This window comes from Neltuma alba, unplaced genomic scaffold, assembly GCF_004799145.2.
Source record: "Neltuma alba isolate B1F8T4 unplaced genomic scaffold, ASM479914v2 tig00011850_pilon, whole genome shotgun sequence".
NCBI lineage: Eukaryota > Viridiplantae > Streptophyta > Magnoliopsida > Fabales > Fabaceae > Neltuma > Neltuma alba.
In genome coordinates this window covers 651,171-667,833 of record NW_021636455.1, presented here as the reverse complement: position 1 = coordinate 667,833, position 16,663 = coordinate 651,171, and the positions used below count along the sequence as shown (strand labels likewise).

Here is a 16,663-nt window from a genome sequence, read left to right as displayed (position 1 = left end):
TGTGCTTTTGTAAGAAGTTGAGTCTAAGGCATTGAGACCTACATCGGCGGGATCTTCTCATAAGGGAAAGAAAAGGACCTTTTGGGTTCACCTCCTCCCCTCTCTCTTATTTTTTGGTCATCCTTTTCACTGATGAAAGAATCTCGTATATTCATCACTTTTACTGCAATTTCACACTTTAAAAGAATTAATAAGTCCATTTTCGTGCAAAGATTCTAAATCATAATAAATGATACACGAATCATCAATTGATATTCTAATATTAGTAATGTTTGCAAAATATATAAAATTTACTTGTTATAGAATTAATTATTTATAAATCATAAATAATGTTATTCATTTTCCACACTTGCTTTTATTTTTTATCCACATGGTGCCTTGCTTATTTACTACCAATTTATCAACGTTTGAGAGATTAGCTTCTTTTACTAGATTACTTAGATCACTTAAGCGTGTTTTCCTTTTTTTTTTTTTTACACTTTGTTGTCACTCAACTCTGGTGGGTTATCATTTATCACTCAAAGTGTTGGTGATAAATGTCAACCAAAAAAAAAAAGTGTCGGTGATAAATGATCAATACAAGTATCATGAACGATTGGGTTTTGCAATTTTTTTTTCCCAATGAAGTGGGGTCCTCAGTCCCAAACAAACTAAATTAACCAGAAGAAAGCCATAATCAAACACGACACAGCCTCAACCGAAGTTACATTTGATACGATCAAGCTGTTTGCCATGCAGGTCAGCGTCGGAGACACACATTGCTCGGGACAAGGGGCGAGTCGTTCGAGAGGGCACGATGCTGAGCTGAATATTAGTAACTAGTAAGTATGGTAGGCCACCTAAGATCTGTTGCCTTCATTAATGGATCGACCACAATTTCACATGCACGGCGCTATAAAGATGGCATTCAATTATAGGCTCAGAAACGGACACCCTTGTGATGCCGTTCCTGGTTATCTGTCTTCGGCAGCGACGACGTTGCTCATTGTAATTAAAATTTATTCCGACTAAGATATTTTTTTCATTTTCATAATGGCGTTTCAGGACAAAAAGACCCGACGGGTTTATAAGTCCGTCAAGCAATCAGCTTGATTACGTCCCCGCCATCCTCATTATGCAGATTCATCGCAGTTTATGAATATCAATGTGAATATGGCTTACGGATAGAGATATCAATCAATCGCGACATTATAGCTGCCATCAAAGTCAGCGGATGGTTCGAGACCCTCCTCCTTCGGCCCTCACAAACGACAACGAGCGACACCTACCTTCACAGGCCCACCCGTCTCCCTCGTTGTCTCTTTTATCCGACTCCCTCTCTACCTGTCTCTGTTATTAACCACTGTTCTTGGCTGTTGGCACTACCGCGTCGGTATTTCGTGCGTTCTCATGAATTGAAGTTTCATGAACCAACTCTCTAAGTTTTCTTCTTCTGCTTCTGCAAATCTGATGGCGACTGTTCCGACGAGCTACAACTACTCTTGGACTTTGTCTGATGCTGGACGTGCTTTTCCCTTGTTTTTCACTCGCTTCAAATTCGGCAGAATCAAAGTTTCTCGCGCGAAAGGTGGGGTGACCGAGTTCGTCGGCTGCGTGTGTTTTGCCAATTCGAGGTAATTCTCTTTTGGTTATCGTCTTACGTCGACAAGTTTCGCTTCAGTTTTCTTTTTTTCTTTGTGGGTTGTGAGTTATGTTTCAGTAGACTTTCGTGAACCCAAAGAGAAGAGACATTGTCTGTGCTTCTTCAGTATTATGATGGATTGGTAGTTTTCTTGCAACGCGGCCTGGCTTTATACGGAGCATGAATTTCGGATTTTGCTGTACTGTAGTGTTTCCCATTGAATATTACGGATGGTTATTTTGTTTGCGTAGTCGTCTAGCAACATTTGAAAAGAGAGAAAGAGCCACTTGGAGCTAGGTGGCAACGTGGGGTGAAGTGTGTGAGATGACCATGCTTCAAACAATGTAGTTGGAAAGAAAGAAACTGAATATTCAAATCAGCCAGGTGGCTGTTAAAATTCTCAAGCCATAACCGAGTTTCCTTGAAACGACTAATTTGAAGAAGTGTAAAATACTCAGCTCAAGAAGAAGAAGAAGAAGAAGAGGAGTACAATACATAGTAACAATGTCTGAAACTTGACAGCCTCAAATTGTGGTCAGCTGTCCAGTTGGTCAACAATGCTCATACGTGGCAGCCAACTTTTTTTCACAATTTGTTTCTTCTCTTAATGTCTTTAAAACCAAAAAAAAAAAGTGTATGTTTAACTTCGTTACCAAAAAAAGGCTTTGTCTTTGACCAAAAATCCAATTTTACTTGCTCCTCGCACCTACAAATTCTGCTTGGCAGAGCCTTCTCAAAAGAATGAACTTGGAAGCTAAAGAGGAAATTGTATTTCTCGTGTTGTCATGATCAGTTTTATTTTTTGGCTGCATGATTTTAAATTTTGAGGTTGGTCAAAGTGATATACCTATTTGGTTAAATTTTAGTTGTTGATAGAGCCTGATGACATCATGTGATCCTTACACCCAACCTCATTTTATGAGATAGAGCTGATTATTGTCATTGTTATTGGTCATATTGGCATATCTGGTTGAATGCATTCTATTAAGTATTAAGTAACATGTATTTTTAAAATACGAAGAAGAACCTTGTGAAGGAAATATGCGAGCTGAAGTAAATGAAATTGAGCGATATGTTTGAAAGGCCTTATGATTTCATTGATCTAGATCAAAAAATAACTTTTACACTTAGCAATTGGCTTGGTCCTTGTTTTGAAGGATGATCTTCGCAGTTTCATGATTAGTCAATCACAGTTTTCAAGACAAAATAGAAAAAGGAATGGTTACTAACGGCAAATTTCTTTGTGTCGAACAAACTTGACAAACATGACTGACATGTTATTATTGTTATAATATTTTCTGACTTATATTCTTCCATCCGCAAACTTTTGCTTGCAGACAGAGAAAAAGCAGATAAGAAAGTTTCCCCCTTTTCTTGAAAGCTCGTTACTTTCTGGTAATGGTGCTCTGGCCCCAGATGAGTGGAGAGCTGTTCCTGACATTTGGAGATCTTCAGCGGAGAAGTATGGGGATCGGGTAGCCCTGGTGGACCCATACCATGATCCACCTTCAACTATAACATATAAACAGGTCTTTTTACTTCAATTGTTGGTGTTAGTCGCTCTTCATTTTTTTTGGGGGGAAATTGCACCCAACAAGTCGTGGAATGCAATATGTTTTAGTGCAATTTCCACAGTCTGATAGCAAATAGTTAATTCCTATTCTGAAGTTTTTAAAAAGCGGTCACTGAGTTTGCCCAATGACAACATCCTAAAACATATATCTATGAGGCAAGTTCATGGAGATTTGAAGCAGCATCTCAAAAGCTATATGTGTTTGACAGGATTTTTCTGAGAGGCGAGAAATTAAAATCTGATTATTGGACATTGCATGAATGGATAGGATGAAATATTCACCTATTAGTCCAATAAACACTTGAAATGTTAATTGAGTTGATGTCGTGTTTTTTGCCATTCATGAAAGATCTAACAGTTTTACTTTTCTCTTTTCTCTTTTCTCTCATGCTTCAACACTCTTCTGTTTTGATTTACTTCTCTCACCTCTGATCTAAAATTTTCTGGTTTCTAATTATGTTGGCGAAGTGTTAGAATGCTACTCGATTAGCATTTATTGTTGTTATGCTTTTTCTGAATCGTATGTCTACGTGCCCAACTCAGGAGTAGGATTTCTGTAATGGTATCCGCTTCTGATATGTTCAATGTGACATGTTAAGGTTCTGGAACTTCATAGTTCAATATATTACGGAAATCAATGCTTATCAAAAGATAAATTGACTTATTAATTCGTTATAGCTTGCTTATGCTTTCTTTCACAAAAAAATTTCAGTTGGAGCAGTCGATTTTGGATTTTGCTGAAGGCTTGAGAGTGATTGGAGTCAGGCCAGATGAGAAGATTGCACTTTTTGCTGATAATTCTTGTAGGTGGCTTGTAGCAGATCAAGGTATACATAATCATGATCTCCATGACTCTTCTTGCATAAATAATTAAGGTTCATCCAGAGTCAGTTTATTAATTTCTGGAAATTGCAACCTGGACAGGTTTTATGCATGACAAAGTTTACAAGTTTTCAAATCAAGAAACTTTAATAAAACGCGGTAGTAATCGTTTAACAACACAGTAGTTGCTTTGAAGGTTTCAAATATACTAGTCAATTTCAGTTATTAAACACTGTAGAAGTTACCCTTTTTCGCTAATGAAGTTACCATATGTTTAGACGTTGTCAATTCTTTGATTTCTTTCTTCCCCCTTTTTGCTTGCTTATTTATTTTTCCCGGGAGTTTTTTTTTTTTTTGGGGGGGGGGTTGTTTAGGATTTATGTAAGGAGCTTTACTCATGATTACATGTACAGATGATGAAAATAGTTAACATTGTCTCCTATCTATATAATATGCTCAACTCTCTTCCTTTCTTATCAGGAAAATCATATTCTGAAAGCTAACTCTTACCCATGCACATATATCTGTTTGTATGTTTTTGTGCTTAATCATGAATCACATCCATGCTATATTTAGTCTAGGCATGATGGCAAGTGGAGCAATCAATGTGGTAAGGGGTTCAAGATCATCGGTTGAAGAGCTATTGCAAATATACAATCACTCCGAAAGGTTTGATTAGTATTTTTTCATGCGAAATGTATATCTGTTGTGAACTTGCAAATTCATGATTACATGAAGCCTCGATGTGCATTATATATTTCAGTCTCATCTTTATAATATTAAATTTTTATGCTTATTACGAACTATATATACTTGAATTGATCTTTATTCTTGAGCACTCAACTTCTGCTATTGTTACCCAGTGTTGCACTTGCCGTGGACAATCCTGAAATGTTTAATCGGATGGCAGAGACATTCTATTCTAAGACTTCCATGAGATTTCTTATTCTACTTTGGGGAGATAAATCACAATTACTTGGTAACAAGAGCAAGCAGCTTCCTGTCTTTAATTTCGTGGAGGTCATGGATTTGGGGCAACAAAGTCGCAAGGCCTTGTTAGAATCACATGATTCTGGTAAGTCTACTGTTTGTTTTCCTTGAACTCAGATTTTATATGTTTACTGAAGGACAATACTCCAAACCTTGGAAATTTCCTTACTGGAAAGTACCAGTCAATTGCATTAGAGATTTTAGCAGTATTTGTGTTCTTCCCTCATTGATGGCGTGTTAAATTATTCGTGGAATCTGTGGAAAAGAAAATTGATTTTGAGTTATATTGACATAATTGTGCTTAATGTTAGTTTTATCCTCTGTCATTAAACGAACAGTGAACAGGTGCTGTGCAAGTTCATAACGTTCTATTCTGATTGCAGAGCAACGCTATGTGTATGAAGCAATCGACTCTGATGACATTGCTGCTCTTTTATACACAAGTGGAACTACTGGAAATCCAAAAGGTGTTATGCTTACTCATGGGAATCTTCTGCATCAGGTTTGATAGTGAATCTTCTATCTAGTTTATTGTACCAATGGTACTTCAAACTGGGTTGTATTCATTATGTTTCAAGAACTGATTCCGGGAATGACTTTTTACAGTCACTAGGTAGTGTCTGCCCAAGATCTATTTACTTCTTGGCTGGTACATGAAAAAAATAACAAACCTTTTCCACATTGTTTGTTCTTCTGCCCTTGTGTACTGTATTCCTCCCCTCACTTGAGAAAAATGTTACCCCATCTATGCCTTACATCCTTGAAGAGATGGCGGCATTGAAAGGAACATCTCTTCTTACTCACGAAATTGAAAGTTTCATTTGTTCTCAGAAGCATCTTCCTTGTTGGTGGACAGTAACAGTTGTACCGCTCTTTAGCTGCAGAGTGCCCAATAAGTGAGGCCATAAGTCTAATTTCCCAACATTGATTTTTCTCCTCTGGAAATTACAAAGCAAATATATCCAAACTCTTGGGGTGAATTTTCTTGGAGATGTAGGAGATGGTTCTGTCCTGTCAGTGGCAGCAGCTGATATTTGTCTTGAAATTAACATTTTGTCTTGTAAACAACACCTGATTATTCCAATCAAGGGAAATATTATAGCAACCTTCCCTCTTTACCGTTCCTAAATCCTCTAGCAGGAGAAGAAATGGTTGTTTTAGAGTCACAAGACATCGTGGAAGAAGGTTGTGAGGAAAAATTAATATTCACCAAGATCTCCAACAAGATCCCTCTAAATATAGCAAGCATATGGTTTGATGGCCGAACAAGTGCCCTTTGGTCTTGAAAGTAGAAAAATAAAAGACAAGGCGCATCAGGGGAAAGATGTGACTGTTCCTTCTTTTTTTCTAAGCTCCATTTTGTAGAAAAGTTTCTGTAGATTAAGTTTCTTAGAGCATCTTATTGTTTGTAGATGTATATTTTTTATATGCTAAGACTTGAATTATGTAAAAAAATATTTGAAAAAACTGAAAAGGCCCTTATGTTTTCTCTCTTAAGTATTTATTTCTTACCTCCTCTTTGAGACTTCTTCTGGAAATTCAATCCTTGTAAGATGTAATGTTTTCTTAGAAGCTCATGCTTTCTTCATCTTTTTCTTTTTTTTCTTTCTCTATTTTTTTTTTATGGTTCTTGGGATGAGTAACCATAGTTCTTGATCATCTGATTCGCCTCTCATTTGCTTGGCTTTCAGAAACTTATTGCCTAGTGGCTTACTTTTTTATTCTATTTTTTTAAATCCCTTTACATGTTTCAATTTACTTAAGTTTGAAAATATTTCTTTGGTTTTAGCATACCATTGACACTATCATGTATAAATTTCTAGATCAAAAACTTGTGGGATGTAGTACCTGCTGAACCTGGGGATAGATTTCTAAGCATGCTGCCACCTTGGCATGCATACGAAAGGGCTTGTGAGTATTTCATTTTCTCACATGGAACTGAGCAAGTATACTCAACTGTGAGAAACCTAAAGGTACTTTCATTTTAATGTGTTTTATGAATGTGAAAAGTGGCTTTCGATGCACCTCTAATATGACTTGAAGAAGAAAATTAGAATAGCTTTAGTGATGTTTCCTTTTAATAAAATTTTCTTTTGAAGATTATATGTACTACTTAGTTGATTAACTTGGTTATTTGTGATAAAGAACAATGTATGTATTCATATCTTCCTTTTTGGTCCCAGGATGATTTGGGACATTATCAACCACATTACTTGATCTCTGTTCCGTTAGTTTATGAAACATTATACAGGTAAAACCATTTTCCAGTTGTATCAATGCGCATATGACGATGTTTATAAACTGCATTGATGTTGCCCAGAAAAGTTTTTTAAAGAATTTTTTAAGTGAAACGTGGTGCATTTTGCAAGAACATTTTTTGTAATTTTGGCCTTGGCTGAGTTAAAAGTGGGAGGAAGATTCTGAATCTTCCTGCTCAATGTTCCTCATCTGTCTCAGTAACTTCTGTTATAGACGGTACATAACTTGAGTTGACCCACACGCCAAAGAACATCCAGCTTCTCTTTCTATTAAGAAGGTTTTTAATTCTTTTACCAATCGTCAAGGATTTACAGTTCTTTGTGATCAATTATGATTGTTATCCTGTAACCTTTTCATGTTTAATTAAATTTGTCTTGGTAATATAACCTGACTCTGGGTGTGCCATTTTTTTTTTTTGTAAGAAATAATTTAAAAAATGTATGAGATTTTAAGTTGACTTTTCATGTAATTCACTACACTTCATGTCATTTTGAGGCTGTTTTTGTTCTTGTAAATGAGTTGAAAATTGTAGTGGATTTCTTCTTGAAGTTGAGGTCTATTAACTCACGTTGCATTTTGACATGTAATACTTAATTTTACTTAGTTCAAACTTTGATGCTAAAAATACTTTGTCACTCTGAAGATATCTTTGTTGATGATGATGCCAGAGTCCTGATCAGCTGAATCATATCTTGGATTTCTCTCGGGAAGATTATGGGTTTTAATGTTATTGATTGCACTTTTATCTTTCTTTTCTTTTTTTTTTTTTAAAAAAAACTTCTGTTGTATCTTCTGTAGTAATATCCAGAAGCAGATATCTACTAGTTCTCTTCTGAGAAAGCTTGTTGCACTGACTTTCATAAGGGTCAGCTTGGCGTACATGGAGTGTAAAAGGATTTATGAGGTCTGTTCATGGTACATTTTTGATTAGTTTCAGAAGTTTTAGCATGATCCGATGAACTTCTTTCAACAATCTTATTGCCAGCCCTAATGACTCATTTTACATTTTGGATGAAATCTATTAATGTATCACCACCTAAGTTTTTCCTTTGCTTTAGTAATCAAATCTTCATAAGGATCAAAGTTTCTGGGTACATGCTGCTATTACGTGTTTATCTACCATTCCATACTGCCGAACCAAATTGCTTGCATATTTGCTGTGGATTTTCTTCTCTGGTTCCTTCCAGTTTAGTACTCAATCATTGATTTAGAAGCTCCATAGATTTGATGGTCTTTTCTTTCTGGGGGTTTATCCATGCTTAGTGCTACATCTTGGCTGAGAAGTTACAGTATATCTCTTTCCTTTTGAGGCTGTGCCATGAGTCAATTAGGACTTCCTAAACTTTTCCTTCTTCATAAACTTGGGAATTAAGTTATAATAAAAAAACTGAACTTGTATTTTAAAAAAAAAAAATTCTTTAAATTGGAGCTTCCTATATTTTCAAGTTCATGTAGACCTTAAGTTTCAGCTCATGGTGATGTAGCTGAATTTGATCTCAGTGCATGTATCAATAGTCTTGATTGATGCCATTCTTAACCATTTAATCAGTCTATGATGGACCACATTTAATCATCTAGTGAGCACATTTGTAAAAAGTAGCACATGTCCATGTGGTAGACCAGTATATGCTAAATATTTTTAAGTTTTATAGTTAGCACAATTTCATCAACTTGTAAAAACATGTAAATGTTGTTTTTTATTTTATAGGCAGTGAATTTCTTTATTATTTTTTTCTCCACAATTTTGCCTGATTTTGGCCATTGATATTGCTTTTAACAAATTTCAATTTTACTTGTAGGGGAAATGCCTGACAAAGCATCAGAATCAGCCTTCCTATGTCTATTCAATAGTGGATTGGTTATGGGCAAGAATCATTGCCATAATATTACTTCCAGTTCATTTGCTGGCGAAGAAACTTGTCTACAGCAAAATCCATTCAGCTATTGGAATAACAAAGGTCTTGTAATATTCTTATTCATTTTGTAGATAAAACCATGGTATACATATACTTTTAGTTCATTGTTTGTCTTTTAAACTTTCATTGAACTTCCCTGCCATTGGTGCTTAATTTGGTGGAGTAACATGCTGTCTCTACATTGTAAGATACTTTTTGTTGGGGCATGGTTCCTTGCATTCCGTATTTTCTAGAGTATAGAAGGAAGCTTGAAAATTGAACAAGAAAAATACATGTTTCTGTTTTCTTTCTGTTTTTCCAATACAAAATATAATGTTCATCTATGCTGTGTGCCATAACATGCCATTATTAATGATTTAAAAAATGGATCGCTTTTGACCAGGAAAACTTTCTGGTAATGTGCAGGCTGGAGTAAGTGGTGGCGGTAGTTTGCCCTTGCATGTCGATAGATTTTTTGAGGTTTGATGCTTAACATGTATAACTTGATAAAGTTGATTCTCTCACGCATCCTTTTATGGTTTTACTTGATAATATGCAGGCAATTGGTGTGAAAGTGCAGAATGGATATGGCTTAACAGAGACTTCTCCTGTAATTGCTGCTCGACGACCTGGATGTAATGTAAGGAACTAACCAACTGCATAGCAATACGCTGTGGGTCATTTTATCTCAAGTACATACTTTGTGCTCCTATTTTGAAAATGTGTTTGTCAAAAGTTTTCAAACTATTATGTAATTTTTTCCAATTTTGTTTTTCATACACACGTAGTGGAGGTGTTTGTCTTTATCCTTTGAAAAGTAAATTTATTAAACCATTTCATTCTATCCCAAAATAGGTGAAGGAGAAGTTCCTATCAAATTTGGAAAGGGAAACATTTGGGAAAAACTAGACCAGTTACATTTCCACATCCACGAGCGAATTAATTTCCTTCTTTTAGTCTCTGATTGGGGGGGGGGGGGGAAGCCCATACAGCACAAATCAAGACTGACATTACAATTATTTTTATCTTTAATCCAGCCTTGTAAAGCTATGACAGTTTGCACTTCAATTTTGTCATCCTTACATTTTTTAGTGGAAAATCTGCTGTAGGTTCTTGGTCCCCTTGCTTCTGGGAAAAATGATTGTTCATCATCAAGATTGACTAGCTGAACCCCCTCATTAGCATTTATCCCTAAAAAATGTATTAACAACTATAAAATTGCAGAGGCATATTTCAACATAATATTGTTTAAGTGCAATAGCTGCCTGTTGCGAGGCTTTACTTTTTGTCTTATAAATATTACCCCTATTAAACTGTTGATAGCATATAAAGTCATGGCCAGGACTCGCTGTAGAATTTAGAGATTTAGCTGAGTTATTCTAATTAGGTTGTATTTTTAATAATATTTACTCCTGCAAAGAGTGGTTCTTGTATCTTAAGATGTTACAGATACAATCTTGTGAAGGTTGTTGGATCTGTTGGGCATCCTATTCAACACACAGAATTCAAAGTTGTAGATTATGAAACTGGTGAAGTTCTTCCACCGGGTTCAAAGGGCATATTAAAGGTCAGGGGCCCACAAGTGATGAAAGGATACTATAAGGTAATTACTTTGCTTAAATGTCAATGGTTTTGGTCTATGTATATTTATTGTTATGTGAAATAGAGGGAGAGGGATGGAGGGAGTGAGTGTCTCGCTTGAGTCTATAACTGGATGTGTCCTTTGACCTTGGAGCAGTTTTCCTTCACAATATACAGAAGGTTTGTTAGGAATTAAGTGGCAAAAATTCTCTGATCAGTCATGTTGTAAGATATTGGTCTGGCCTCTGGAGAGCATCTTGAAGGGTGTTTAGTGCCTCTTTAATGTTTGTCTCATGCCTCTTCAAAGGGGTGTCTCTATCAGATATGCTAAGAGATTGGATAGTTTTGCTGTTTCATGGATCATTTTCTTTTGTCTTCTTTCTTTTCTTTCTTTAGGCAAATATGCTATCATTCTCTCTTGTATTGTTCTTTCTTCTGGACTGGCATTGAGCCACCGCTAGTTTAAATATCTCAACATATGGGAGTGAAGAAATGTAGAGCGTAATGTACGGGGGGAAAGAAACCAAAAGGCACCTTTTCCTGAGTGTGAAAATTGTTCTGATGTTCTGTTTGTACAAGATATTATTCTGTTATGGAGAAATTTCTTACCTCTGTAGTGGCATTGGTTTGCAAAAATTTAGCTTCTATAATCAAGTTGACTTTGCATTATCGTTGGCTGGATGATGGTGAGATTCTAGTGAATTTATCTTTGTACGATATTTGAGAAAGCTCCTAACTACTTACTTGTGCCTTGCAAAGAAAAGAATAATTAGGGATGGACATTTCGGCTATTTTAGCAGTTTTAATGTACTTTATCCTGCTTGCATATTAATTTTGGCCACAATACTGTATTATCTCCCAAAATTGAAATTTAGAGCGTTGGCTCAAAAAGGGCCCCCAAGCATGTGATCTGATGTTTTATGAGATGCAGCATATTTAACATAATAGTAAAGCAACCTTTTCAATGGACTGTCAGGAACACTACTTAGAGAGTTCACGTGCATCCTGTGTCTTTTTTCTGAATCGAGTTGTGACAGTTACATGTCTTATTGTTGTGTTAGAATCCTTCAGCTACAGATCAAGCCATAGATAAGGATGGATGGCTGAATACTGGTGATATGGGTTGGATTGCTCCTCGTCACTCAGTTGGGAGGTGTCGTCATTCTGGAGATGTGATAGTTGTGGAAGGCCGTGCTAAAGATACTATTGTTCTTTCAACAGGTGTGACCAATATGTCATAACAATGCAGCTTATCCATCCGTTTGCACAAAAATTAGCTTGTCATTTGCAACTTTTTCAAATTACTTCCTTTTATCGGTTTGCACGTATATTTCCTATGGCCAGAAAGTGGTAGCTTATGGTTATGCACCTCTTTCATACGAGACTTCTGTATGGAGTTATTCTACAAGCTCTTGATTTAAATATTTGATTATCTAAAGTAGCTGAGGCTATTAGAAGTAAGTTTAAAAGTCATGAGCAGCCATTCTCTAATTTAAATGTAACGAAGCATTGTTAAAAAGCCTTTTGGGCTGAAATATCTGTGCAATACTATAACTTTACTGATTGAATCTTTTATCTCTATGCAATTTGTGATTTGCTATAATTATCATTTAATCATTTCCATATTCATAATGTGTAGCTCTGGAGTTTATTTTTTTATTCTTGCATCCTTAGTGGCGAAATCCCTAACTACTTGCTTGGATATGAAAAGGAGAAAATGTTGAGCCAGTAGAACTTGAAGAAGCTGCCATGAGGAGTAGTTTAATTCAACATATTATTGTTGTTGGCCAGGTGAACTTAATTTTCCCATAATATCTCTTAACTTTTCCAGCTCAAGCCATTCACACCAACTGCCTGTCTTAGATTTTTGTATTATATGCAATATAATAATTTTACATATTGATTGGTATCTGTGACAAAAGGATAAGCGACGTCTAGGAGCTGTGATCGTTCCTAACAAGGAAGAAATTGTGAAAACAGCAAGGAACTTGTCAATTACAGATCCCAACAGTTCTGATGTCAGTAAGGAAAAAGCAACCGGCCTGATATATAAAGAACTAAAGACCTGGTAAGACTCACCTTGCTTCTGCATGTTACATGGAATGACAAGAAAATTATGCCGTAGATAAATCGATCTGTATGGTATTTGTTGGTGCGCTAATTAGCTTACTTGAATGTTGAGAGTGGAACTGATAGCTGGACAATTTGATTTAGGGGTGTCACTGATTATAACCGATCCTATCTATCAGGCCCTCAAGTTATTTGAATGTTTTCGGTACTTTTTATGTGAGAAGTGGTGCCTATGAAAAGGGAACATATCAAATGCCAGAGGGTCTTCTTCCCTTATCTTACTTTCTTACTTCTCATGCAGGACATCAAATTTTCCATTCCAAATTGGACCTATCCTTCTTATAGATGAGCCTTTCACGGTTAGATTTGAACTCCACGGCAGCAACTTAATGATATTCAAGTCGTAAAAGTAACTTATTTGGCTAATCTTTTGGCTTTGCTAACAGATTGATAATGGCCTTATGACTCCCACTATGAAAGTTCGAAGGGACAAAGTTGTGGCGCAATACAGGGAGCAAATAGACGATATGTACAAGTAAACTAGCTGCTGGGAATAGTATCATACCGGCACGGGAGAGTCATGACCGTGTTCTCTGTATACTGTATTCTCCTAAAAAAATAAAAAGATTGTTCCCCACATTGAAATTTAGCCTGATTTGTGTAATTGTTTTGAAGCAACTATCCAGAACCGAGATGAATACTTATTTTAAAAATACGAGTAATAATAAAGAACAGACAGACATTACAATGCAATAAGCCTGCAAAAATCGTTTTATTACAAATACATGTAATGATCACGTTACTAGTCACCTGGGGCTATTTTAGGGATTAATGGATTAAGCACTGGTATAACCAAAAGAATAATTACCGTGTCATGCTCTCAGGTAAAATGTGTTCATTCTAAAATGAAATTTTGAAAGGAAAATGAAAATATTCAATGCACAATATTAATGAATAAGTGGATATTATGTCATCCCGGGGGGAGTTGAAGTAAGCCTTCGGATTTTCTAACATCCTAGTTGATTTTAGGTGCTACAAACCAAAAAATCTCTATGCTTAAGAAGCTAGAATGGGAAGCTTCCATATGCTATATGACGAAATTCAAGTTTTGAAAAGGGCGCATTCCAAAACATTATTGAATTGATGAATTGATGCAATTTAATCAACATATCTAAAAGATGCTTGGAAAACCATAGAAATGCTTTTAAAAAAACACCTTTCGGCAGTAAAATTTTTGTTTTCACCCAAAAACTTTCTAAAACTGTAGAATAATAAAATGGGGGAGGAATGGAAGAAAGAGAACGGAGATATAGAAGAAAGGTGGGGAGTTAGAGATACAGAGGAGGAAAGAGAAGGAACTCAAAAGATAAATCTTCATACGATAAGATACATAAAAATAGAAATATAATTAATAAAAGATAGATAATATGAATCTAACGGACATACAATTGAATCGAAAATAAAACTAATTAAATCATTTATAATTCTTTTGTTTATTTTTTACTTCCTAATTTACAAATTAATAATAATATCTCATGTAACGTTATATTTCCATTCTTTATTACTAAGATTTTCGGTCAGGCTTTTGAAGTCACCAGAAGTCATTGCACGAACATTTTCCATCTTTGAAGTGATGATATCTCTTGGCATCTCGAACATAAATCTCTCTGTTTGCAATAGAGCTGATAAATTTCAAAACAGTATGGCAGTCTCCACAAACACGAAGATTTTTCACTACGCGTATAATTGTCCGCGGAACAGCCTTGAGAAGGCCATAAGCCACAGCCAACCGCTCACTATGCCAGAAAAGCTGTCTCTCTTTCTCTTGCTGATCCATGTCGTGTAAGACAGAACTAATATCTGGGACATAACCTCTTCTTCTCATCTCTGCATCCATCTTTCTCATTAAACATAGGATCTCATCCTTCATGGGATGACATGTCTCTCCAGCGTAAAACACATGGCTTTCCCTTCCCAAATCAATGGAACTGTAACCTGGTTCCTTCTTAACTTCCATCATTGCCATTAACCTTCTCACTTTTGACACATTTTCCCACATGCCAGCTCCCGCATAGATATTAGAGAGCAATATATAGGTGGAGGGATCTTCTAATTTTACATTTGATAAATGATCAGCAATCCTTATTGCCATCTGCGTTTCACCATGAGACTTGCAAGCACTAAGTAATGCAGCCCAAGTAGGTTCATCAGGCTTGAATGGCATTGTTTTGATTAGATTTTCTGCTTCTTCGAGGTAGCCAGATCGACTAAAAAGATCAAGCAAGCAAGTATAGTGCTTCAAAGAGGGGGTGATATTGTGATCTTCAACCATGGATCTAAACAAAGCACGGCCCTTGTCAACCAGACCGACATTACCGCATGCATAAATCAGTCCAACGAAGGTGACTTCATTCGGTTTAATCCCAGCCAAAACCATTTCATCATACAAAGTCAGTACCTCCTCAACTTGACCATTTTGAGCAGCGCCGACAATGATTGAAGTCCAGGAAACGACGTCCTTCCTGCACAATTTATAGAAGATGTCTTTCGCTGCTAAAAGGTCGCTACATTTGGCATACATATCTATAAGCGCGTTGCTTATGAATAAGCAAGATTCATATCCAAGAGTTATAACCAGACCATGTATCTGTTTTCCAAGCTCCAAAATAGCTACATTGGCACAAGCACCGATGACGCTTGAAAGAATCAATGGGTCTACTATATCAATCCCATCTTTTCTCATTTCAATGAAGAAGCAGAGCCCATCAACTTCATTACCACTCTGTATCAACCCAGAAATCAAAGCTGTCCAAGAAGGCAAGTTCTTACGCGGTACTCTATGAAACAGTTCAATAGCATTTGATTGTCGTCCATTCCGAGCATATCCATATATCATAGCTGTCCAAGCAACCAAATTTAACGAAGAAATTGAATCAAACACGGAACGTGCATGATCAGGCAACTCGCATTTGGCATACATGTCAACCAATGATGACTTCACAACATCATCTTCCCGAAAGGGCGACAACAAAAAGCGAGCATGCACTTGTTTACCTTGCCTAACAGCACCGGAATTAGTACAAGCCTTGACGAGGCTGGCAAACACAAAATGGTCAGGTTGCAACTTATCATCCTTCAGAATTGAGCAAGAGACAGAGAGTGCTTTGCGGGGGTTGTTGGATAGGTTGCAAGCAGTGAGAAGCGATGCCCACGAGACACGATCTCTGTGAGGCATTTCTTCGAACAGTTGAAGGGCATCTTGAACAAGACCGCATTTGCCGTAGGAATCGAGAAGAGTGTTTGGTAAAGGCTCGTGTAGAAGAAGGCCAGATTTCAAGATTTGAGCATGCAGTTTCTTGGCGAGGGATGGGTTGCGGCGCGCGGAAGATAGTTGGAGTTGGAGCACGTACTGAGAGATAGGCATTCATCCCCAGACTTGAAGCAAGGACGCCTCCAGCCGCTAGCAGAAGAAGAGAGCGTCAGAGCGCCCGCGCGATGAAAGCTTCTTTCTTGCTTCTCTTCTCTCTCTCTCTCTCTGTTTTTTTTTTTTTGCCCCTTTTAACAAGGAATGGGGAAATCACAAACAACAGAGGGAAGTGAAGACCCAACGTGGCTTTGAAAACCAAAGCCTCAACCCCTGTATGGGCCTGGGCTTATTTCTCAATGGACCCTTAATGCGCTAACTGTAAATAGTCTGCATTAGAATTACCATTATGAATGTATACAATTCTCGGTTGTTACCATTAGTATTCTTGGCTAAATAGTCTGCATGACCATGATGCTTGTGAATTTAATAAAATATTTAACATATATAATTATTACAAAGATTATTTTCACAAAAATAATAGATAT

General features: G+C 36.6%; 2 protein-coding genes across 2 annotated transcripts; one reads left to right on the top strand and one right to left on the bottom strand.

Moving 5' to 3' along the window:
• Positions 1-900: 900 nt before the first annotated feature.
• On the top strand, positions 901-13,564 carry LOC114718556 (probable acyl-activating enzyme 16, chloroplastic). Its single transcript, XM_028903911.1, has 19 exons — positions 901-987; positions 1,497-1,613; positions 2,959-3,150; positions 3,907-4,021; positions 4,598-4,685; positions 4,880-5,091; positions 5,390-5,508; positions 6,830-6,979; positions 7,190-7,257; positions 8,064-8,169; positions 9,065-9,223; positions 9,587-9,640; positions 9,720-9,800; positions 10,626-10,763; positions 11,803-11,962; positions 12,453-12,532; positions 12,664-12,809; positions 13,113-13,170; positions 13,258-13,564. The coding sequence occupies exons 1-19, from the start codon at positions 901-903 to the stop codon at positions 13,348-13,350; spliced, it is 2,223 nt and encodes a 740-aa protein (XP_028759744.1). The 3' UTR covers positions 13,351-13,564.
• A 603-nt stretch (positions 13,565-14,167) lies between these two features.
• On the bottom strand, positions 14,168-16,317 carry LOC114718431 (pentatricopeptide repeat-containing protein At4g14050, mitochondrial). The gene has a single exon (XM_028903735.1). The coding sequence runs from the start codon at positions 16,233-16,235 to the stop codon at positions 14,403-14,405; it is 1,833 nt and encodes a 610-aa protein (XP_028759568.1). The 5' UTR covers positions 16,236-16,317; the 3' UTR covers positions 14,168-14,402.
• Positions 16,318-16,663: the final 346 nt, after the last annotated feature.